Source organism: Rhinolophus hipposideros, assembly GCF_964194185.1.
Source record: "Rhinolophus hipposideros genome assembly, chromosome: 25".
Lineage (NCBI taxonomy): Eukaryota > Metazoa > Chordata > Mammalia > Chiroptera > Rhinolophidae > Rhinolophus > Rhinolophus hipposideros.
Window position 1 is genome coordinate 604,067 of NC_138071.1, and position 27,408 is coordinate 631,474.

The 27,408-nt window shown below is 34.7% G+C and overlaps 1 protein-coding gene across 1 annotated transcript in view; it reads right to left on the bottom strand.

The window, feature by feature from the left end:
• The window catches only part of SAMTOR (S-adenosylmethionine sensor upstream of mTORC1), a 112,832-nt gene that overhangs the window by 61,789 nt on the left and 23,635 nt on the right, over positions 1-27,408 (bottom strand). Inside the window, exon 3 of the mRNA XM_081038117.1 lies at positions 16,499-16,669. Within this exon, the coding sequence (XP_080894243.1) occupies positions 16,499-16,669 (171 nt within the window). The remainder of the gene's footprint in view (positions 1-16,498; positions 16,670-27,408) is intronic.

Below are 27,408 nucleotides of genomic sequence, written 5' to 3' on the forward strand. Positions count from 1 at the left end.
AATAAATGGTATTGGGAGAATTGGAAAGCCACGTACAAAAGAATGAAACTGGACTGCTATCTGTCACCATGTACAAAATTAACTCAAAACGGATCAAAGACTTAAACATAACATCTGAAACAAAAAAGTGCATAGAAGAAAACAAGTACAAAACTTATGGACCGTGGGTTCATATAGGATTTTATGAATTTGACCTCAAAGGCAAGTCAAGTAAAAGCTAAAATAAATGAATGGAACTACATCAAACTAAAAAGATTCTGCAGGGCAAAAGAAACCATTGACAAAATAAAGAAGTAACAAACCAAAGGGGAGAAGATATTTGCAAGCAATGCCTCCGATAAGGGGCTAATATCCAAAATATACAAGGAACTCATACAACTCAACAACAAAAATACAAACAATCCAATTAAAAAATGGGCAGAGGACCTGAAGAGACATTTCTCCAACGAGGACATACAGATGGCCAGTAGACATACGAGAAATGTTCAACATCACTAATCATCAAAGAAACACAAATAAAAACCACAATGAGATATCACCTCACCCTAGTAAGAATGACTATCATCAACAAGACAAATAGTAACAAGTGTTGGAGAGGCAGTGGAGATAAAGGAACCCTTATACACTGTTGGTGGAAATGCAGATTGGTGCAGCCACTGCAGAAGACAGTGTGGAGGTTCCTCAAAAAACTAAGAATAGAATTACCATATGACCCAGCAATCCCTCTTCTGGGTATTTCCCAAAAAAATCTGAAAACATTTATCATAAAGATACATGTACTTTGATGTTCACTGCAGCTTTATTTACGGTGGCCAAGACATGGAAAGAATCAAAGTTTCCTTCGATAGATGATTGGATAAAGATGTGGTATATATACACAATGGAACACTATTCTGCCATAAGAAAAGATGAAATAGTGCCATTTCCAACAACATGGATGGATCTTGAGATGATTACGTTAAGCAAAATAAGTTAGACAGAAAAAGTCGAGAACGATATGATTTCACTGACGTGGCATATAAAACTGAAAACAGTAAAGGAATAACACAAACAAAAAAACCAAAAACTCACAGACACAGACAATAGTTTAGTGGTTACCAGAGGGTAAGAGAGGAGGGGGTGGTAGATGAGGGTAAACGGGATCAAATATACGGTGATGGAAGGAGAACTGACTCTGGGTGGTGAACACACAATGTGATATATAGATGATGTATTACAGAATTGTACACCTGAAACCTATGTAACTTTATTAACCACTGTCACCCCAATATACTTTAATTTAAAAATAATACTGCATTAATAGTGTATTAAAGAACCTTTTTTTTTTTACATTAAAAGAAACAAAAAAGCAATTACTGGGGGACAGGGATGTTTACAATCTCCACAACCAAAAAAAGAATGGTATCAAGCATATTTAAAAAACAACCACAAATCAGTAAGAAAAGCAAAACAACTCAATTGAAAAAAAAAATGGCAAAATATATGAATAGGCATCTTGTTGAAGAAGAAACATAAGGAACAAAATTATTAAAAGTCAAGGAAATGTAAATAAAAAAAGAAATAAAAGGCCTCAAAATTGGAAATGAAGAAGTAAAACTGTCACTATTAACAGGTTACATCATTATATATACAGAAAAATCTAGACTCCACAAAAAGGCTATTAGAAACAATAAACAAATACAGTAGAGTTGGAGGATACAAAATCAAAGTATAACTATCAGTTGCATTCCTACATACTAACAATGAAATAGACAAAGGAAGAAAAAAATCCTATTTACAATTGTAACAAAAAGGGTAAAATACCGAGGAATGAACTTAACAAGGATGTGAAGGACCTATACATAAAAAAATACAACACATTGTTGAAAAAAGTTGAAGAAGACACAAAGACATAGAAAGACATTCCACATTCACGGATTGGAAGATTCAACAAAGTTAAAACGGCAATATTATTCAAAGTAATATACTACAGATTCAGTTCAATCTCCATTAAAATCCCAGTGGCATTTTTCACAGAAATAGAACAAAAAAATCCTCAAATTTGTATGGAACCACAAAAGACCACGAATAGCCAAATCAATCCCAAGAAAAAAAGAACAAAGTTGGAGATATGACACTTCTTGCACTACAAAGCTACAATAATCCAAGCAATATGGTATTGGAGGAAAAACAGACTCACAGACCAATGGAAAAGAACTGTGAGCCCAGAAATAAACCCAGACACATACGGACAACTAATTTTCCACAAGAGTCAAAAAACAAAAAATGGAGAAAGGAAAGCCTCTTCAACAAATGGTGCACGGAAAACTGGAAAATCATGTGCAGAAAAATGAACCTATACTTCCAACACCATAAATAAAAATTAACTTAAAATGGATTAAACAGTTGAATAATAAAACAATAAAAATTATATGAGCAATGATGTGTACTAAACTACGGACCTTAGTTTCAGAGGGCTTTTTGAGAACTTGACCCCATAGACAAGGTAAATGAAAGCAAAAATAAATGAATGGGGCTACATCAAACGAAAAAGCTTCTGCACACCTGAAGAAACCATCAACAATTCAAAAAGACAAGCAACCAAATGGGGAAAGATATTTGCATATGATACCTACAATATGGGGCTAATGTCCAAAATATATAAAGAATGCATATAACTCAACAATAACAAAAACAGTCCAATTAAAAAATGGGTAGAGGGCCGGAAGAGACACTATAATAATAAAGACATACAGGTGGCAAACAAATATATGAAAACATCCTCAAATTCACTAATTATAAAAGAAATGCAAGTCAAAATTACAACGAAATCTGTTAGAAACCTGTTATCTGTTAGAACTGCTGTTATTAATCAGGCAAGAAATAATAAACTTTGGAGAGGATGTGGAGAAAAAGGAACCCTTGTACACTGCTGATGGGAATGTAAACTGCTACAGCTACTGTGGAATAGTATGGAGGTTCCTCAAAATATTAAGACTAGAAATTCCATATGACCTTGCAACCCCTCTTCTGGGTACCTACCCCCCACATTTGAAAACATTTATTCCCAAAGATACATGTATACCCCTATGTTTACTGCAGCATTATTTATGGTAGCAAAGACATGGAAACAACCTAAATGTCCTTTGATGGGTGACTGGATAAAGAAGATGTGGTACATATATACAATGGAATACTATTTAGCCATATAAAAGATGAAATACTACCATTTGTGACAACATGGATAGATCTAGAGAGTATCATATTAAGTGAAAAAGGTAAGCTGGAAAAGGACAAGAATCATATGATTTCTCTCATATGTGGGCTATAAAACAAAAAACAACAAATGAACAAACAAAACAAGCAAACAAACTCATATATAGAAATAAGAGAATGGTAGTTACACAACCCAATTGAAAAATGGGCAGAGGACCTGAAGAGACATTTCTCCAAAGAGGACTTACAAATGGCAAATAGACATATGAAAAAATGCTCAACATCACTAATCATCAGAGAAATGCAAATAAAAACCACAATGAGATATCACCTCACCCCAGTGAGAATGGCTATCATCAACAAGACAAATAGCAACAAGTGTTGGAGAGGCTGTGGAGAAAAAGGAACCCTCATACACTGTTGGTGGGACTGCAGACTGGTGCAGCCATTATGGAAGGCAGTGTGGCGGTTCCTCAAGAAATTACGAATAGAATTACCATATGACCCAGCAATCGCTCTCCTAGGTATCTACCCCAAAAATTTGAAAGCATTTCTCTATAGAGACACGTGTACTCCAATGTTCACTACAGCTTTGTTTACGGTGACCAAGACATGGAAACAACCAAAATGTCCTTCGATAGATGAATGGATAAAGAAGTTGTGGTATATATACACAATGGAATACTATTCGGCGTTAAGGAAAGATGATATAGGAACATTTGTGACAACATGGATGGATCTTGAGAGTATAATGCTAAGCAAAATAAGTCAGACAGAAAAAGCAGAGAACCCTATGATTTCACTGATATGTGGCATATAAACCAAAAACAAGACAAACAAATGAGAAACAAAAACTCATAGACACAGACAATAGTTTAGTGGTTACCATAGGGTAAGGGGGGTGGGGGGAGGGAGATGAGGGTAAGGGGGATCAAATATATGGTGATGGAAGGAGAACTGATTCTGGGTGGTGAACACACATGGGATTTATAGTTGATGTAATACAGAATTGTACACCTGAAATTATGTAATTTCATTAACAATTGTCACCCCAAATAAATAAATTTTTAAAAAATAGAAAAAAAAAGAATGGTAGTTACAGAGGGAAAAAGTGGAATAGGAGGAAGAGCATAGAGGAGGTCAAATATATGGTGATGGAAGGAGATTTGGGTGGTAGGCAACAATGGAAAATACAGATGTTGTATTATAAAATTGCACCCATAAATCTTATATAATGTTATTAACCTATGTTACTCCAATAATTAACTAAAAATACAAAACATAATAAAGTTCACTAAAAATTTTTTTCAAAGAAAGAATGTGGGAAATGAGTGCAGTAGAAAATGTGAGTTCTGCAAAATAAAGTAAATAATCAATTTCATTATAAAACTTTTAAAATTACATCTGATAAATTGTATTTTAATGAAATAATCCATTTCAGGTTTAAGAAGTTTTTAAAATCTTTGTTTAATGCCAATGTAGTTATTCTGAAGAACATAGTAGACAGACATATTAAACTAAAATCATAATGTACAAAGCCCACTGTCATTACCAATAACATTTTTTTAAAAAGATCGAAATGATATCAAGCATCTTTTCTGACCTCAATGGCATGAAATTTGAAATCAACTACAAGGAGGAAAGCTGGGAAAAATACATGAAGACTAAACAGTGTGCCACTAAAACTAAAATACATGAAGACTAAACAACGTGCTACTAAAACTAAAATATATTAAGACTAAACAACTGTGCTACTAAACAATGAATGAATCAAAGAGGAAATCAGAAACTATTTTGAAACAAAAAAATGAAAGTGAAACAAAACATTTCAAAATTAATGGGCTGCAACAAAAGCAGTTAGTTCTAAAAGGGAAGTTCACAGCTATACAGTCCTACTTCACAAACAAGAAAAATCCCAAATAAACAACGTAACTATCCCTATAATAAGAACAAAAAAACCCCAAAGTAAATAGAAGGAAGGAAATAGTTAAGACTACAGAAAAAATAAAGTAGAAAATAACAATAGAAAAGATCGATAAAAGAGCTGGTTCTTTGAAAAGATAAGTAAAATAGATAAAACCTTCACCAAACTAAACAAGAAAAACAAGAGCCCAAATAATTAAAATCATAAATGAAAGCAATGTTACAACTGACACCATAGCAATACAAAGAATCATTAAATACTATGAATAACTATATGCCAAAACATTAAACAATCTAAAAGAAATGGTTAAATTTCTAGAACTATATAACCTGTCAAGACTGAACCAGGAATACAAAATCTAATCAGACCAATTAGCAATAAAATTGAAGCAGTAATAAAAAAACTCCCAACAAATAAAAGTTTAGGATCACATGGCTTCACAGGTGAATTCTTCCAAACATTTAAACTACTTAAAAAAACTGAAGAGGTTGGAACATATCCAAACTCATTTTATGAAGCCATTATTATCCTGATATCAAAACCAGATAAGGATATAACAAAAGAAGAAAATTACAGGACAATATCCTGGATGAACATAGATACAAAAATTCTCAAGGAAACATTAGCAAACTGAAATCAATAATACATTAAAAGGATTATACAACTTGACCAAGTGAGATTTATTCCAGTGATGCAAGGATGGTTCCACATCTGTAAATCAATCAATGATACATCACATTAACAAAATAAAGGATAAAACCACAGATACAGAAAAGGCATTTGACAAAATCCAAAATCTTTTTATGGTAGAAACTCTCAACAAAGTGGGTATAGAAAGAATACATCTCAACATCATAAAGGCCATATATGACAAACCCACAGCTAATATCATACTCAATGGTGAAAAGCTGAAAGCCTTTCCTCTAAGATCAGGAACAAGACAATCACCATTCCTATTCAATACTGGAAGTCATTGCCACAGCAATCACACAAGAAATAAAAGGCATCCAAATTGGAAAAGAAGAAGTAAAATTTTCATTATTTACAGGTAATGTGACACTGTAGAAAACACTAAAGACTCCATCAAAAAACCATTAGAACTAAAAAATAACTTCAGTAAAGATGCAGGATACAGAATCAACATACAGAAATCTGTTGTGTGTCTATACACCCATAATGAAGGATCAGAACAAGAAATTAAGAAAACAATCCCCTTTACAATTGCATCAAAAAGTATAAAATATCTAGGAATAAATTTAACCAAACAGGTGAAAGCCCTGTACTCTGAAAACTATAACACACTGAAGAACATGAACAACATACAAATAAATGGAAGGATATAACTTCTTCTGGATTAGAAGGGTTAATATTGTTAAAATGTCTTTATTACCTAAAGTAATATATGGATATAATATAATCCCTATTAACATACTAATGTCATTCTTCTCTCAGAATTAGAAGCAATTCTAAAATTTATGTGGCACCATGAAACACCCAGAGCTGCCAAAGCAATCTTGAGAAAGAAAAAAGTGAGGTATCATGCTCTCTGATTTCAAACTATATTATAAAGCTACAATAATCAACAGGATGGTAATGGCATGGAAACAGCTATTTAGATCAATGGACCAGTACAGACAACCCAGAAACAAATCACTTAAGTGGTCACTTAATCTACAACAAAGGAGGCAAGGATATACAATGGGGTCAAGACAGTCTCTTCAATAAGTGGTGTTGGCAAAACTGGACAGATACATGCAAAAAAGAAAAAAAAAGAAAGAAAATGGACCATCACTTTCTCACACCATATACAAGAAGAAGTCAAAATGTAGTAAAAACTTGTATGTTAGATCTGAAATTATAAAACTCCTAGAAGAAAACATAGGCAGTAAACTCTCTGATATCACTCTTAGAAAAACCTTTTTGGATATGTCTCTTTGACCAAGGGAAACAAGAAAAAATAAACAAATAGGTCTACATCAAACTAAAAAGCTTTTGCAACATGAAGAAAAAACATCAACAAAATAAAAATACAACATACTGAATGGGAGAAGATATTCACAAATTATACTAATATTAAATAAGGGGTTAATATCCAAAATATATAAAGAATTCATACAAATTAAAACCAAAAAAATCAAAGAATCCAATTAAAAAATGGGTAGAGGATCTAAATAGACATTTCTCCCAAAAGAACATACAGATGGGCAAGAGAAATATGAAAAGATGCTCAATATCACTAATCATCAGGGAAATGCAAATTAAAACCACAATGAGATATCATCTCATACCTATCAGAATGGCTATCATCAATAAATCAACAATAACAAGTGGTGGTAAGGATGTGGAGCAAAGGGAACTCTTGTGCACTGTTGGTGGGATTGTAAATTAGTGTAGCCACTATGGAAAACAGTATGGAGGTCCTCAAAAAATTAAAAATAGAGCTGCCATATGATTCAACAATTTCACTTTTGGGTATTTATCTGAAAAAAACAAAAACACCAATTTGAAAAGGTAGAGGTACCCCTATGTTCACTGCAGCATTACTAGCAATAGCCAAGACATGAAAGCAACCTAGATATCCACTAATAGATAAATACAGAAAGAAGATGAGGTATGTTATAATGACGAATGGGGAAAAGAAAGGGGAGGGACACACTAGAGAGGGATTAATTGATTTATTTAGCAATATCTAATCAATTTATTTAGCAATATGCAATAGCAAAACACAAAGGCACTTAAAAGAATGTGCTACCGACAGAAAGTAAAGGTGGTTAAGGCTAAACTATACACAGTGTTTCCCAGAAAATAAGACCTAGCCGGACCATCGGCTCTACTGCATCTTTTGGAGCAAAAATTAATATAAGATCCGGTATTATATTATATTAATTATATTATATTACATTATATTATACTATACTATATTATGTTAATTAGAGCCAGTCTTATATTATAGTAAAATAAGACCAGGTCTTATTATTAATTTCTGCTCCAAAAGACACATTAGAGCTGATGGTCTGGCTAGGTCATATTTTCAGGGAAACATGGTACATTGATAACAATGTCATGTCAAAGGAGTATACATACATGTAAGTTTAAGAGATCTCAACATAGTTTCCTATTGATCAAAACCACTTGGCTAAATACACAAATAATATCAACAAGGAGAAGCCAAAAGCAGTGGTAAACTCTATAGGACAGCAACTATTACAGTAAATGTCAAAAGCTCACCAAACCGTAGGAAAAACAACAGTGGAAAGGTCTGGAAACAAAACCTTGCCAGGTCTGCAGCAAAAAGGTGAGGCAGTCTCCCACTGCTGCTTGCTAGTTCCCAAGAATGCTGCTGTGGTTGCCGTTGCTGTTGCTGTTGCTGTTGCTGGAAGTTAGGGGGTCTCCCGATGCTTCAAGCGGTACACAAGTTTTCAAAATGCTAACTGGGAAGTCAGGGTGTCTCCTGGTGTTGTAAGCTGCATGTTGCTGGAAGTTTCCAAAATGTTAGAATGATGAAGAATCACCAATGACAAATGACGAAAATTTTTTTTTACTGCCAGCTGAAGTATGTCTTATGTATTTTTTCAGATGTACACTACAGCTAAGCTCCTTGTTCCTGCCTCCTCCTCAGGGAAAATGGCCAGTTCCGGGAGGGTTCGGCAGTTACTGTGATAAAAATATTACTTATCCGGCTGAAGGGCCAGTTCACAGGGACAGACAACACCTGCTGTTCTTGCCTGGGACCATCGGCCCAAGGCCTTCCTAAGCCTGGCAACACGCCTGTCACATCTTTCTGATATATAACTTAGTTACTTCTCCACCTCATTTGCTGATGTGGGCAAAACAGACAGAAAGCAACATCCTCCCGTATCTCTCATGCTGGGAATGAGACGAGGGAGAAAAATTTTCTTAACCCTAAGAAAACCAATACCTCAAGTGCAGTCTCTCATGTGAGGGAACCACACATGCAGTCTCTCATGAGGGGAAAGAGAGGAACAAAAATGAATCAAAAGCTAATCAATACCTCATGTGCAGTCTCTCACGTGAGGGAACCCCACATGCAGTCTCTCGTGGGGGAAACAAAGGAACAAAAACTAACAGACAAAAGCTCACATCAGCCAATGAAGGCAAATTTTCCTCAACATCTTCCCTACATATGTATATACAATAGAATATTATTCAGCAACAAGAATGAAATCTTGCCACTTGTGACAACATGGATGGAGCAAGAGGGTATTATTCTGGGTGAAATGGGTTGGACAGGGAAGACAAATATTGTATGATCATTTATACATGGAATCTAAAAAAACAACAACACACAAAATAAATGAATAAACAAAACAGAGATTCACAGATACAGACAACAAAGCTGAAGATTGAAAAAGTGAGGAGAGTAGAAAGATGGGAATAAAATAATATCAAATTAGGTCCTCTTTATTAGACATTATCTATTATCATGCATATATCCTCGCTCCCTATCCCAAACCTTTTAAGAATATATCCAGTAAATTCCATTCTGAGGTACAGTGGATGTAAGCCTGTGGGGAGCCATGATTTCTTGTTTCTCAGAAACCTTGTGAGCTGGCTAGTGTATAGTTAACTTGTTTCAGCTTCTAAGGCACTAACCTTGAATGTGTGCAAGTTACTAAGGAATGAGGCGGGAGTGGCCGGTTTCCCAGACACAGATAACTGGTGGCTATCAGGACAAATGGTAGTCTCTTTCATATGTTAGTTACTTTGGGGAGTTTTGTAGTGACTCTGTAGTTTCTTTGAAGTTAAAAATGTACTCTCTGTAAGATAACATAAGCCAGTGAATGTTAAACTGCATGTACCCAAAGGATATAAATTGGTGAAGAAAATTAAACCATCGCTCCTGCACCACTGGAGACCTGCAGCATCTTAATATGTGTGTGCCTCTTTTTTCATTCCCGCTCCCCCTTCCAGAGACCTTTCGACTCGTCGGCAGGCTCCGACATAAGCCCTACAGTAAGGCTCTTTGATTGGCAATGACCGTCTAATAGTCTTTTCTTTCCTCAGTGCCACCATCTTATCCTTCTTCCTTTTTAACTAATCCTCAAGTAGATGATTATAAAACCATGATTGTACTGTCCTAAACATGTCCTTCCTTTCATTTCCTTCCATCTTTCATTAGTCTTCATTAGTCTTTCATTATCTTCCACCCATGAAGAATGTGTTGAGGCCCTACTCCAATGACTATAAATAGCAACATCCTGAATACGAAAGTTTATACAAATTGATAAACAGATAAGATCCCAATACTTAACTGAGCAAATGACATAAACAGACAAGTCTCAAAGAAGGAAGATAAAACGATCCTATTCACAACCATGGCTTACCTGCTAAGAAACTTAGTCAAAATTGTGGTAATAGACATAAATAGCAGATGAATTTCTTCTCTCATACTGTCTGACTGATTAATTGGTAACGGCTTCTTAAAGTGTTATGTGAAAAGGATTTTGAGGTCAAGTCCAGGCTCTGTAGGAAAGATCCGATGACCAATCATCTATTTATCACGGATTTGGGAAAATATAATGATAGCATGTGTGCCATGTTTCAGCGATGACAAGATGACAAGTACTGGAACTTCACAGACTAGATTGTATTTTCCTGATTTCATATGATTTTTCTTTATTTTAACATTTTCCTTTTCATTGTTTCATTTTTCTATACCTGTTAGAAATGCATATTAATACAATGCGATGCCGTTGTATTTGATCACGTTAATAAAGAATGAAAAAAATGAGAAAACTCAATGCCGGTTAAGTTATGGCAAAATGGGCACTTACACTGCTAGAGGTAATGGAATTAGCATTATATTTCTGGGAAGTCATTCAGTAACATGTACAACTGCCTTAAGTCATTTAAACTCTTTAACCCTGAAATTCCATTTTGGAAATCCATCCCAGAGACATAAAAATTCAACCACGAAGATGTTTAATGCTGAGATGAAACAACTGTTAGAAAGGAAACAAATTAAATGTCCAACAAAAGAATAATGTATATAAAGCTAGATTCTTTCCACCATGTTATCCTTCAAAAAGAATACATTATATTTGAGTCCTTACCAAGGTCTCTACATTACTGAGCCCTCTCAGTTACTCTGAACAATAAAGTACTATTGAGGAAAAACTAACATTAGCCTGAAGTGATTTAAAACAAAGTGATCAAGTTTGTGGGCATAGTACTTCTATCCATTGGATCAGTAGTAATGACCTCTCTTTTATTTCTGATATTAGTAATTTCTGTTTCTCCTCTTTTTTTCCTTAGTTAGCCATGGGTATATCATTTCTTTTTTTTTTTTTTTTTTTTTTGCTCTTCAAAGAACAAGCTTTTAGTTTCACTGATATTCTCTATTTTTTCCTGTCTTCAATTTCATTGATTTGTGCTCTAATTTTGATTATTTCTTTTCCTCTGCTTATTTTGGAGCTAACTTGCTCTTGTTTTTCTAGTTTCCTAAGGTAGAAGCCTATATTACCAATTTTACATCTTTCTTTTCTAATGCAGTAGTCCCCCTTTATCCATAGAAGATATGTTCCAAGACACCCAGTGGAGGCCTGAAATTGTGCATAGTACTGAACCCTATTATTTATATACTTATTTATATACATATAAATAATAGGGTTCAGTACTATGAATAAATATATATTTACTTATTTATTTATATATAGTGTTTTCTCCTATATACACATACCTTTTCACCTAAAGGAAGCACTTTACGGCTTCTCTTTGGCATATTTAAACTGCCAGCATTATTAGTCTTCACTTTGGGACCATTATCAAGTAAAATAAGAGAGACTTGAACACAAGCACTTTAACACTACGACAGCTGACCTTATAACCGAGACAGCTAATAAGTAATTGATAGGCAGGTAGTGTATACAGTGTAGGTGGAGATGCTAGAAAAAGGATGATTCACTTCCTGGGCAGGATGGAGTAAGATCTCATCATGCTACTCAGAACAGAATGCAATTTAAAACTTATGAATTGTTTATTTCTGGGAACTTTCCATTTAATATATTTGAACTGCTGTTGACCATAGGTAACTGAAGGCACAGGTAAAAGGGAATTACTGTATTTGCATTCAATGCAATACATTTCCCTCTAAGCACTGCTTTTACCACATTCTATAAATTTTGATAAGATGCATTTCTATTTTCAATTAGTATAAAATAGTTTTAAATTTCTCTTGAGACTTCTTGTTTGACCCATGTATTAATTACAAGAATGTTGTTTAATCCATAAATATTTTGGGATTTTCCAGCTCCCATTCTATTACTGATTTCTACTTTAATTCTACTGTGGTCTGAGAGAATACTTTCTATGATGATTTATCTTTTTAAATTTCTTAAGGTGTGTTTTATGGCCCAGAATGCGGTCTATTTGGTGAATATTTTGAAAAAATGCAAATAATTTTTAAAAGGCAGCAAATTAAGTACTTATTTTGTGTCAATTACAAGTATACATATACACAAGATGTAGGAGGGTTGGGACACAGCTATTTTAACTTTAGGAGGAGTGAGTGGTAATTGGTGCTTGGGATAAAATTTTCAGCAATCACATTATATACAGATTTGCAAAGTGTAACATCTCAATTAAAGAGATATATATGACAAAAAAAATGACTCTAGTGGTAACAAACATTTGGCTTTGAATTTGGTTTTCATGAAATGTAAGTAAAAAGAAAAAACAAAGAAAAGGTATTTTTGCTCTGTGAGCCCTTGCTATCTGAACCCAGAAATCAAAATGCCCTGATATTTTGAGATAAGACTGAGGATAAAGATAACCCTTATTATCTAAACTTGCTATCCAAAGTCAGAAGTCAAACAGATTTGGATAGTAAGGGCTATATATCTTCCCATATTATAATATCTATAAATAAACAGAGCAAATATTTGACACTTGACTAATTCATCTACCTCTCTAAAACAGAGGGAGGGAGGGAGGGGTTTCTCTTTGGGAAAACTGAGTATTATTCTGTATTCAGGATCACTTTATATTTAGACACTGTATGCAGTGGCAGATTTTTATTATGAAATATAATGCTTTAATAGCATGGAAGAGCAGTTTACAAAATTCTTTGTACTACATGGTCTCTACTATGTAAAAACAATGCCTATTAAAAACACTGGAAAGAAATGTTTCTAAATGTAACCAGGACTGAATAAGAATTTTTTTCTTTTACATTTGTAATCTTCTCTACATGCAAATTTTTCATAATGTGATCTTATTTCATTTGTGGTCAGGAAAATATACAAGAGTGATTTTAATATACGTATTATAATAAAGGTATAGAAAGGTTTAATATTGGTATCAATTCTTTCAAGAAGTTCAGGTTAAATTCTGGAAGAAAAGATGCTTCAAATATAGCTTAATATAACATAGCAATAGTTTATCAGAAAAAGGATATGTTGCATTTGCAACTGCCAGAATGAGAGAATAAGCATGTATCACTAGGGGAATTTAAATAGTTTCATATGACTAGAATAAAAGCTATAAGAATATTTGGCAGAGCAGGAGGCATAAGTCTACACACAAGTTGGGGCCTGATGCTATATGAAGGAGTACAAAGCTTTTAGAATGAAGAAAACCCAAGCCTAATCATCCCAGGCTAAGTCATTTCAATGTTTAATACTATGTAAATCCTGACCTATAACAATTATATTTGGATATTTTCCTTTAACTACTTTAAACCAAACTAATTTTTCTTCTTGAAAACAAAACCAGATAATTTCTTGACTATGGCAGAAATGGCAGGGCAGAGGTTAGCAAATCTACTCAGGAAACAACTATAAAACTGAACACAATTCTCAAAAACAACCATCTCAGGGTTCAAACAAAGGCAATTAAGTTGAGAAGTGTGTCTTTACGAAAACCAACGACAGTGGGGGCAGGGGGGAGACCCGTCTGTGGTATCCTTGCCTGAACTGGCCTCATCACCACCACCCCCTGAAGGTTGTTAGGGATGGACTTCAAGGACAGGGCTGGCTGTGAAAAACAGCCTCACTGCTGGAAGGGGCTAACACATTTGGAGCAAAGTGTGAAAAACCCAAAGAGAGCATTGTAAAAGTAGCAAACTTGTTAGAAAACAACAGGGAAAGTCAGCAGCTGCTATGTTGGCCTCAGGCTAAAGTTTTCCTAGAGCTGAGCTGTAAACTGAAGGACTAGCCAGAAATTTAACAGAAATATCCTGGAAATGAGAGAAGCACAGAGGGGTTAGATAAGCTCCCTACATAGCTTTGGCTGACAGGGAGGCTAAATGAACATGCATGGGAGACCCAGGAAGGCCTAGTGAAAAGTAAAAGGTGGGACAAACTTGAAAACTGCCTGAATTTTATTTTAAATGCACTCCCAAATCAACACACAACCACTGGCAAAGGGCAGAAGCCTTACCGTCTCCAGAAGTGTCTAGGCACAACCTCTAACCTATCACTGACCACTAAGCTATGTAGACACAGGTGCAAACCCTAGAAAATCAGCCTAAAAATGAAAATAACAATAATGTACAAAGTATAGGGAGATATATCACACAGATAAGTCCAGGCAAATTACTAAAAAACCACCACCACTAACCTCCTTGGGGGAAGAATCTAAAACAAGATTTTCTACAATATATTATCAAAAATATATTGAACAGTTTTCAACAAAACATTATGAGACATGCAAAGAAAAACAGGAAAGTGTGATCCATACTTAAGAAAAAAAGCATCAAACAGAAACTCTGAGTGAGCTCAAATGTTGGATTTCCCAAAGACTTCAAATCAGCTATTATATAAACATTCAAAGATTGAAAAGAAACCAATTTAAAGAATTAAAGAAAATATGATAATGACTCAACAAATAAAGTAATTTCAACAATGAAAGAGAGACTATAAAAAGAATCATACAGAAATTCTAGGGTTGACATTTTCCATATGTACCTGTTTTTGACAGTGATAGCACAGTAACTCTAATTTCTTACTCTGTCTACATTTTACAAATATGCCTGAATTATATATAGAATGCTTAGTAAGTCATTATGCTTTTGTAAGCTTTGTAGTAAACTTTAAATAAAAATAAAGATGTGTTATCTTTTCCCACTGAACTAATCAAAAGTATGTTAATTTTTCAATGAAATTGCTTATAACTAGATAGTATTTTCAACATAATATAAAATCAAAATGACCAAAGGTAATGCTATCTACACGTTTGGATATCTACAGGTTGATAGCTATAGGTTTGGAAATGTTTTAAGAGGTTAATTTTATTTTATTTTTCATGCCTAGCTTTTAGTATCTATCAAGAATCTTTCTAGAATTACTCAAGTGTAGCATTTTCAAGAGATTAATAAAATATAACTTGACAGCACAAGTCTATTCTGGGACTAGGGTGTATAAATAATTGTAATATTGCTAATAATTGGATTATCATACTCATATACTCATCCACAATGGAATACTATTTAGCCATTAAAAAGAAGGAAATCCTACATTTGTAACATGGATGGAGCTAGAGGGTATGATGCTAAGTGAAATAAGTCAGAGAAAGACAAATATTGTTATGATCTCACTTCTGTGTGGAATCGAAAAAAAATCAAACTCGAAGAAACAGAAATCAAACTCATGGTTGCCAGAGGCAAAGAGTAGGGAGTGTGGAAGGAAGGCAGTGAAAGGTACAAACTTTCAGTTATAAGATAAATGAGTTCTAAGGATGTAATATATAATACAATGGTTATAATCAACAATACTGTATTACTTATTTGAAAGTTACTAAGACAGTGGACCTTAAAAGTTCTCATATAGGGAAAGAAATTTGTAATGATGTGAGGTGATGGATGTTAACTAAACTTACTGTGATAATCATTTCACAATATATACATATATCAAATCATTATGTCATACACCTGAAACTTACCTAATGCTATATGTGAATTTTACCTCAATAAAACTAGAAAAATATTCATGTACTTATTAAATAAAATGTATGTCTATATGGATACACTGATTACCAGCAAGCAGATTTTCATATCAAGAATAAAGTAATGGCAACTGGTTCTATTTGTGATCTTTCATTAGTCACTTTAAAGATAGTTTAATTGAATTTTCCTATTTTGACTCTGTATTACCATAAAAATGATTATTATAACATTTAATAAACTATTCTTCCTCATTTTTAGTGAAGAAAATCTATGTTATAGAACCAATAGTTTTCCAGATGTCCCTTAAAATTCTATGCTAGTGTTACAAATCTGTACTTCTCAGCCTAACATGTTACCAGAGAGAGGAGCACGCGTACTGCTGCCCACTATTTGGTATAAACCATCACACTATTTTATATTATTAACACAGTTATCCAGGATAACATTAGTAACTTAAGTACAAAAAGTATACTTACTCAGTTATAATTTCAGGGTTTGTAAAGCTGAGGTTGGTTAAATGACCTTCAAGTTTAGAAGACTCATGCGTAGTTAAGGCTGGAGTGGTCTTAGTGGCGAGTATAGCTCTTTTTTCATCTTTTTCAAGTGCTTTTCTCTTCCCACCATTTTGGAAATATTCTCTGCATACACTACAAGGCAAAATAAAATTGCATCTTAAAACACTAGGCATGAATAGAAAATAAAATGGAAATAAATTAGCCTTTATTAATCAAAATGGATTCCTATTTTGAAAATGTCATATAGAGGTAAGTTTGAGAACCTTGTAGCACTTCCACACGTTTAAAATTACCATACGACAAAGCACGATCACAGATTATGTTTAATAAATAAAAGTATGTTTTTTCAGAGTACAGATGTGCCTGTATATTTTGCTGAACTTTATTCTTAACTGAAACATAAGTTCCTCCAGAAAAGTATAGGTAACTCTGCTATTCAGTGACAGCATCCAAAAAGAACAGTCATCACAGTTAATTCTGAGCCAGCTTTGCTAGTATTAGATAGACATTCCGACAGCTGTTGTTTAGATCCTTTCTGGTTTATGAAAACAATGAAAAAAAAAAGACTAGTATGACGTAGTTCTGGCCCTTGATGTTACAATGTGACAGGAGGATATACACTTAAACAATTAACTGATATATTTATCAAATCTACTTTAAGTAAAGGAAGATGTCTTTTTTGTTGTTTTTTTGGTTTTTTTTAATCTAGTTGTGCGGGCACAGCTTAGATCCAAGTCAAGCCCTTGATTTCGATCTACTTGTGCAGGGCGCAGCTCATTGGCCCATGTGGGAATCGAACCAGTGACCTTGGTGTCATGAGCACTGTGCTCCAACCACTGAGCAAACTGGTCGCCCACCTGCGGCTCAGTTCCAAGCTCAAGCCATTGTTTCTCACTGGCCCATGTGGGAATGGAACCAGCGACCCTGGTGTTATGAGTACCACATTCTAACCACTGAGCCAACCGGTCGCCCACCTGCGGCTCAGTGCCAAGCTCAAGCCCATTGTTTTCAATCTGGTTGTGGAGAGCGCAGTTCACTGGCCCACGTGGGAATCAAACCAGCAACCTAGTTAAGAGCTCGGGCTCTAACCAACTGAGCAATCCGGCTGGCCCTCTTTTTAGATTTTTAAAATAAATCACATTATTACGTCTCGCTCATACTTTGAACAAAGGTAGACTTTTGCTTCATAGACACTCCTTGGTGAAGTTTCAAAAACACATGGCAAGAAAAGTAAGAATTGAGGAATTAATTTAAAACTGATTTCTGCAAGTAGAACTATGGTCTAAGGGAATAATGCCCCTTTCTCCTCACACTTATAGGATACTATTAGTTCAACTTCAATTTTTGTTAAGTATCTAATTATTTAAGATTTACATAACTTATCCTATGGAGATTTAATTTTAACTCTGTTTACAGGAGTTGAAACTCATCATTAATCAAATATTTATTAAGTACCTATCATGTGCCAGGCACATAAGTGATAGGAAAACAAATTGAAGAATGCATAGCTGCCTTCAATGAGCTCAGACTAGTGAAGGACACAATTTACATAACAATAAAGAAAATACAATTGATAAAGACAATTGATAAATACCATATTCAAACATGTAATACAGTAATATAAGCTGATTTTAGAAAAATGAATAGGAATAAATCAGTTAAGGAAGAATGTTCGTTAAGGAGAGAAATGCTTTCCTAGCAGAGAGAATAGCATGAACAAAGGCAAGGAAGAGGAAAGCAGCATGGATGTGAGGCCGGACATGTAGCCTAGGAAACTGACAGCCCCCTCCAGGGTACAACATGAGGTGCCTCACTGGTTACACAAGTAACAGGTGACTGTATCCAGTACCTGCAGCTGGAGAAAAACAAGAATGTGTTTCATCCAGCAAGGCTGCTTCCTAAGACCAGGACGTGACCTTTAGCTATAATCTCATTATGATGTCACTTGCATCGCAGTTATTACGAGGCCCATTATGCATCTGATGCCATTACAGTTTCCCAAATAAGGAGCCAAATAAGGAAGAAAAGGTGGGAAACGGAGGGTCCCGTCCAGGGGAGGAGATGAATGAACCATGTCAACTGTACAACACCAATTCCTGCCCAGGAGGGATAAGTACCCCTGACCGTGATTGTTCTCTCAGTTCACCCACATCTTTCTCTCAAGTGTGTACTTTTATATTCAATAAATCACTTTCACTTTTCTGCATCTGTCTCACCCTTGAATACTTTCTTGCACGGAAATAAGAACCCCATCATCACTGTTGGGGGGTGAGTCCTCTCTTGGACATCCCCGTGAGTCTCCGGCAATAGATCCTGCAGAGATCAGTTCAAGGTATGTGAAATTTAAAGTGCCGGCAGAAAATGGATGGATGGATGGACTGACCAGTGAAAAGGCTCTGAGGCCAGCACACACATATATAGAGTGAACTGGTAGCCAGGTAACACTGGAGAGGGAAGCAAACTTCAGACCATGCAATAACCACAGGCTAATTTAGAAATGTGGCCTTTAGAAATATAATCTAATGACAGAAAGTGGGTTAGTGGAACCTGGAGTGTGTGAGTGTGTGAATGTGTGTGTGTGTGGGGGGGGAGGGCGGGTGTCTGACAACAAAGGTGTAGAATGGAACTTATTAGAGTTATGGAAATGTTCTACATCTTGATAGCGGCAGTAGTTACATAAGTGTAAATAATTGTCAATACCTACTAACTGTACACTAGAATGGGTGCATTTTATTGTATATAAATTAAACCTCAGTAAAGCTGATTTAAAAATGTAGTCTTTATCTCCTTGAAATTAATACTAAAAATAATTCCTCTATCATTTAACATTTCACTAAGTGTAAAACACAAAAGTAAAGAACTTGCTTACCTTTCTATTAGGTAAAAACCGTATATAGCCGCTGATATTCAACAGTTCTTGAGCCACAAAAAATTGTAATTTTATATGGTTCAATCTCACAGTTACTTAGAAACTTGACAGCAAAATACTTAAAGGACTAGAATTCCAGGTTCTCATAGGATAATAACAACCATCTAAATTCTAATCTCCCTACACATCTTCTAGAAAATATACAAATCACTAAGCAGAGCAAATACAAAGCACATATAGTTCACACCTAGGGCATAATGAGGACACAGACAATAGCACTTCTTTTACACATAATTGGGGAAGTAAAAATCTGAGGCAAACTGCGTTGGCTTTTGAGCCACCCAAAGTAGACTCTTTAGCTGAGAACTCTAAAGGAGAGGAAGGTCTGATGGGGGGTCTTAGAGGTGGCAAAACCCACGTAACATCAGCTAAGGTTCACCACCAAAAGAGGGTCCAATTCTGAGTGGGGAAATTTTAAGAGATTAAACAGTGAATCAGAGCATTAGCTATGGGAAGGTCAAAAGGAAGGTTTTATTTCTGCTGGAGAAAAGAGGCACATTGAAAAAAAAATAGTATCTCTGAAGACATGGTAATAAAGGGAAAGAATAAACAAGGATAAGAAGCCTACTGAAGTGTTATAATCTATACATATTTTAAAAATCATTAAGTAAGACCAAGGAGTACATTATTTATTAAGGAAACTCCATTCTGTATTTGTAGCAATCAAGCAAGGTTCTTTGGAATTAAGAAACAAAGTAAGCCACACAAACCCCTACCTACAATATCTAGAGATACTCTAACATAACAGACAAAATATATAAAGGAAATGCTAATTAATCCAGCAACCATACAAGTTTCTATTAAAAGGGAAGAGAAAGACCGTCAAAACTTGTAGCAGATGAAAATTCTCAAAAATACAGAAAACAAAGACACAAAAGAGAAGAAAACTGGAACATAACACTTCAATTATAGTTATATAATTAAGAAATTGCAGAACAAAGTGAAAGAACACTTCAAATTTGAAATAAAAAAACAGAATAAAGAAGGACTAAATAAACGGAGACATATTCCATGAATATGGAATGGAAGACTCAATATTGTCACAATGTCAGTTCTTCCCAATCAAAATCACAGCCAATTATTTTGTGGATATCAACAAAATGATTCTGAAATTCATATGGAGAGCAAAGAACCCAGAAATAGCCAACACAATATTGAAGAAGAACAAAGTTGGAAGACTGACACTGACTTCATGACTTACTTATAAAGCTACATAATAATCAAGACAGCCTGGTGTTAGAGAAATAGACAAACAGATCAATGGAATAGAACACAGAACCTCCAAAAGATCCCCATTAATATATTCAACTGAAGTAAATATTCAACTGAAGTAAAAATAATTTTTCCAACAAATAGTGCTGGAACAACTGGACATTCACATGCCAAAAAAAATGAATCTAGACACAGACGTTTCACCCTTCACAAAAATTAATTCAAAATGGATTCCAGACCTAAATGTAAAACACAAAACTATGTAAGTCCTAGATAGTTATAAATTTCCTAGGAGAAAATCTAGATGACCTTGGATTTGGTGATGACTTTTAAGATACAACACAGCAAAGGCATGGTTCATGAAAAAAGAATTGAGAACCCAGATTTCATTAAAATTGAAAACTTCTGCTCTGCAAAAAAACAATGTCAAAGAGAATGAGAAGACAAGCCATAGACTGGGAGAAAACATATGCAAAAGACAAAGCTGATGATAAAGGACTGTTATCCAAAATATACAAAGAACTCTTAAAACTCAACAATAAAAAAACAACAACCTGATTAAAAAACAGGCAAAAGACCTGAACAGACACCTCACCAAAAATGATATATAGATGGCAAGAAAGCACATGAAAAGATGCTCCACATGATACGTCATTAAGGAAATGCAAATTAAAACACCAATAAGCTACTTCTACACACTATTAAAATGCCCAGATTCCAGAACACTAAAACACCAAATTTGGTGAAGATGTGAAGCAGAAAGAACTCATTCATTGGTGTGAATACAAAATGGCATAGTCACTTGGGAAGACAGTTTGGCAGTTTCCAAAACTAAACATATTCTTACCGTACAATCCAGCAATCACGTTCCCTGGTATTTGCCCCAAAAAGTTGAAAACTTACTTCAACACAAAAACCTGCATATGAATGTTTATAGCAGTTTTATTCATAATTGCCAAAACTTGGAAGCAACGAAGATGTCCTTCAGTAGTTGATGGACAAATAAGATGTGGTTCATCCGGACAACGGAATACTTTTCACCACTAAAAAGAACTGAGCTATCAGTCCATGAAAAGACATGGAGGAACCTTAAATGCATATTAGATGAACAATGTCAATCTGAAAAGGCTATATATACTGTGACTCTGACTATATGACATTCTAGAAAAGGCAGAACTATGGAGACAGTAAAAAAAAAAGTCTGTGGTTGCCAGGTATGGGGGAAGAAAGGATGACCAGGTGGAACCCAGAGGATTTTTAAGGCAGTATGACACTATCATAGTGGATACTTGTCATTATACTCTTGTCCAAAGTCACAGAATATATAACGCCAAGAGTGACTCCTAACCATGGACTTCGGATGATAATGGCGGGTCAATGTGGGTTCATCGATTGTAACCATGTCCCGGCTGGGTGGATGCTGACAGTGGGGGATACTTTGCATGAATGAGGGCAGGGTGTATGCAGGAACCATCTGCACTTTCTCTTCAATTTTTCTGTGACACAAAAGTGCTCTAAAAAGTAAAGTCTAACTGAAAGTGGAAAAAGACCCAGCTCAGATTAGATATGTGCCTCCTGATGTAATGCACTGAAATTACTATCACCTATATAATATCCTTGCTAATACGCTTACCTTGAATTTAATCACAAAGAAACAACCATAAAAATCCAAATTGAGAGAGATTTTTTTCATAAATTGAAGGAAAGAAAGTGTGAGTCAAGGATTTTATATCTAGCCAAGCTGGGCATCTTTTAACAAAACCATAGAAAAACAGCTTTTGGTATGCAAGCTGTTTTTAAAGAACCTACTGGAAGATGAACTTCATGAGATGATTAGGAAATGTTGAAGAGGCTAGTAGTAAACAAAAAGCATTAAATGAATTTTTAGAAAAGGATCTTTTATAATGATGAAGGCCACAATTCCCAATGAAGATGTAACAGTTATAAATACTTATGGGTCATTTATCATAGTAACCATGTTCACAAAGCAGAAACTCTGTGAGATATGTGGAGAAATCTATACAACTAACAAGGAACTTTAACACACCACTCTCAATCAAGTGAATGAGCAGTAAGGTGCATAATAAGGTTTATCTTATCATTAACCACCAAACTTTCCTCTCAAATAGAGAATATAGCTTCTTATCAAGTGCATATGGAATATTCAAAAAAAATTACCATATACATGTATTAATTCATGAAGAAAACCACAGTAAGAGCCATAGGAAAAATAACAGCCAATATCACCCAATCACAATGCAATAAAACCATAACTACAACAAAATAGACAAAAAATCCATTTCACCTGCTAATTTTTTAAATTAAATAAATCTGGAGTCAAATAACTCCTGTGATTTTTAGAAATCACAGGATTTCTAAAATAATAATAATAATAATAATAAAAACACCACAAGTCAGAATCTAAGGAATGTAACTAAAATAGTGACCTTAGGAAAATGTAAATCCTTTAATATTATATCAATACAAATAAAAAAATAAAAATAAATGAAATATCCACCTCAAAAGATTAGGAGGAAAAAAGTAAACCAAAAGAAAGGAAGATATTAGTGAGTTAGAAAAATACAAGACCATCAAATAAACACACAAACTGGTTCTTTAACTTGCATAACTTTATGCAAATGAAGCTGAACACTCAGATGAAACAGATTATTTTTCTAAGAATATATATTAAACATAGGAATATAGGAAAATTTATTAAACTTGACTCTTGGTTATTGACGGAAATGGAACGTTTAAACAAAATCTAAAATTGATGGATGAAATACAGATAGTTATCAAAGAGTTATTATTACTTCACCAAAAAGCAGGAGTAATCCAATGAAGAATTATACCACGCCTTCAAAAACCAGATAATCCTTGCATTAACCATGTTTTTTATTTTTTATATCTTCTGATATTTTGATATCTTGAAAGGCCTTACACACTGGGGATAAACTGCCCCTCCCAAGGCCAGCTTATCCCTAAAGATAATGCACGACTTCCTTGGGGGCATGCCTCTCATATGCAAGCCAACTCTGCCTTTATTTTACTCTTCCACACCAAGCCATTATTTCCCCTGCGCTGGATCAACCCAGACAGCTCCTATGCCCCAAAGCGCACCAGAATTATTCCAATTAGCCAATCCTAAACTGCCTACTCTGCCCAGCTCTGCCTGTCCCCCAGAAACCCCAACAAGTCTCTGGTCTTTTCTTTCCCCTCACTCCTGCTTCTGTTTCCTCACCAAATTTGGTGCTTGCCTATGGCCTTGGGCGGCACGGCACACCTGCGTCTTCCCTCAGAATGTAAGCAATCAATTCTTTCAGTGTTCTTGACCTGTCCATGTCACCACTCAATAAACTCTATAAAGTAAACTCCGATGAATACAAATGAGACAACCCCAAAATGATTTAAATATTCCAGACTGTAGAAACAAAGGGAAATTTTCTAAAGTCATTTTAGGGAGCAAAAACAACAATAATTCAATTTGATAATTTCTACAAAAACTATAGGCCAATAATCACTTACAAATATCAATGTAAAAATATGAAACAAAATTTTAGCAAACAGAATCAAACATAACCAAGCAGTACATATTTCAGGAATGCAGGATGATTCAATATAAGAAAATCCACTAATTCATAAATCTAAGGATGAAACTCATTCATTTGCACAGATGCTTAAAAGGACATTCAACAAAATTCAACACTTATTCTTAATAAAAATGCTCAATAAAAAAGGAATTGGTGAATACTTACTAATAGTAAAACTATATACATGTATCAGCCAAAAAGTCAGTAACTTATTTAACAGGGACACCTATTATCGCTAAATGAATTATCGCTAAATGAATAAGGCACAGCTATGGCAAAGATATAAGGGCACATATCTGTAGATGATATAAAGAGCTCTAAAACAATCAAGAAAACCAATCCAATATAAAAAAAAACAATCAACCAAACCAATATTAAAAAAAAGTGTCAAACATACAAACACATAATTCACATGAGAAATGTAAATTAAAACCACACAGAGATACCAATTCCCATCTATCAGATTGGCAAAAATTCAACAGGTGAGTGACATACTCTGTTGGTGAGGTTGTGGAGAAACAGGTATCGTCATTTTTTCTCATGGAGTTGCAAATGATGTAACATCTATGGAGAGTGATTTGCAATATTTAACAAAATCCCATATGCATTTACCCTTTTACCCTGCAATTCCACATCTAGGAATCTACAAAGATAAAATGCCAAAAATACCAAATGAATATTCATAAGGTTATTCATTATAGCACTATCTGTAACAGGAAGAGCTTGTAAATGACTTATCAAAATGAGGAACATAACTGTATACTTGTGATGGTTAATTTGCATGTCAACTTGACTGAACCATGGGATGCCTAGATATCTGGTCATTCTGGGCGTTTTTGTGAGGATGTTTCTGGATGAGGATAACGTTTAAATTGGTAGACTGGGTAAAGCAGATTGTTGTCCGTAATGTGAGTGGGCCTCATTCCATCAGTTGAAGGTCCACATAGAACAAAACTCAGACCTTTCCTGGAGTATGAGAGATTCCTCCTGCCTGACTGCCTTTGAACTGGGCCACTGGATTTTTTCCTGCCTTTAGAGTCAAACTGAAACATTGCCACTTCCTGAGTCTCAATCCTGCCAATTTTAGAACTGGAACTACTCCACCTTAGAAACAGTGGTCTCCAGCATGTCAACTCACCCTGCAGATCTCGAGACTTGTGAGTCTCCATAAACAAGTGAGACAATTCTCTGGAGAACCCTGACTAATGCAATACCAAACAGAGTAATCTCATGACATAGTATTAGGTAAAAAAGAAAGATACAAAATAGAGTACATAACATGTACCACTTGTATAGATAAGAAAGGGTGAGTATGTGTGTGTATGTACATGTGTACGTGAATTTGCTTATTTCTGGCAAAAGAAACACTGGTAGGAGAAAAAAAAAAAAACAAAAAAACGGAAGGGAGCTTTTTCTGAGTATACCTTTTTATAAAGTTTTGAGTTTTGAACCATGTAAATGTTTTATAGTCCCCTAAAGAAAATTTGGAGGAAAAAATCCCATATAACTGAAAGCAAAGTGAAACCAAGTGTACAGTAAATTGGTAACATAACTATACACAAAAGAACTGTTTCAAGTAACTTTTAAACACAGTATTATGATTGTTAGTGGAATATAGTCTATAGACAAAAGAACTGCAAAAAAATCTTAATTCTTTGAAATTTCATTCAATCAGTTCATTGTTAGAAGTAAAACTGATATTGAAATTTTGAAACCATTTTACGCGAACTGTCGGACAAAGTAATAAATGTGTTACTGTTATTCAGAACTAAGTCCATCAGTGTAACAGAAGATATATGAATATAAAACAAAGAAGTTAGGCAAAAATCCTATAACATTACATTGGAACAGAAAATATCAGTTATGAGTTTAAGACTACATATAATTCTTTTCTGTCTTCACTGAAAAATTCTAGAAGGAAGGCCACCCCAGCAGCATATCTAGTGCCTACATCCTGATTTCTAAATGCCAATACACACTAAAAGAAACTAGGACTCCTTGAGGAGAGTTTAAATCCTAGGTCTTGGGCAGAGAAAGTAAAGACTAATCTATAGTAAGAAAGTGCTCAAAGGTGATGTCAGAACATAGGGGTTCGCACTGGCTAAGTATGGGATAATTTAAGCAGAAAAAAACAACCCCAAAACCAAAGATTGATGGAAAAGTGAATAAATAACAATCCAGGAGGCTACAGTGATATTCCAAAAAATAAAACAAAAAAAACAAAAAAATACTTGTCAAAACTGGAATTGACTATTATACCAACTCCTTGTGAAAACTGATAAAAGATTTACTTATGTATGTTTATTTTTACCCAGGCTTTCTGGAGAACATGAAATCATTCTCTGTTCATATAGAAAATTCATTTACAGATGAATGACAACTAATAAACGCAAAGAATGATATGATTTAAAAAATCATTTTGCAACGCCAAATGAAATAATTTATTTAATAAACAGAAGTAAATCTCTTGGTTGAAGATTGCTGGGAGACGGAGTGATCCATAAGCCAACATATCACTCTACAGTTACTTGCTAATTGCAAAGGGAAAATGTAAGTTTACAACAGAAGGATCTGGTAGTAGATACTACCTTAACCAAATGGCAAAATTTAGCATTTCTAGTGGTGGAATAACCTGACAAGAACCTGCTAATGTGATGCAATATGAAGTTTCACCTAACAGGTATTTTGGCAAAACATATATGACCTGAATCAACAACACTTTAGACCCAACTTTCAGTACACAAGAAATTAAGTGAGTTTGAAGTAGTAGTTAAATGGCACCATAACAATAAGGTAAATCCAAAACACAGGACACAAAGCTAGTTTTGGATTAAGATACAGACAATCACAATAGACCCCTGGTTATAGTGTAAGTAGAAAAGAAACTCTACAATCTAAAACACAATATATTAAAAAGCAATCAACAGAGTTGAGGCTGCATGGAATTCTAAAAGAACTAATCAGAGACATGAGTCCTACCAGATGAGAAGGATCACAGGAACGTGTGCATTTGTTGAAAAGGTTCATGGGTGGCAGAGGATCAAGCTTCCATGGTACAGAAAGTCTGTTTTATTAAACAGAATCCAGCAGAGCTTTTAATGGCTGCTTAGAATGGTATGACAGACTGGAGTCTTTAAGAA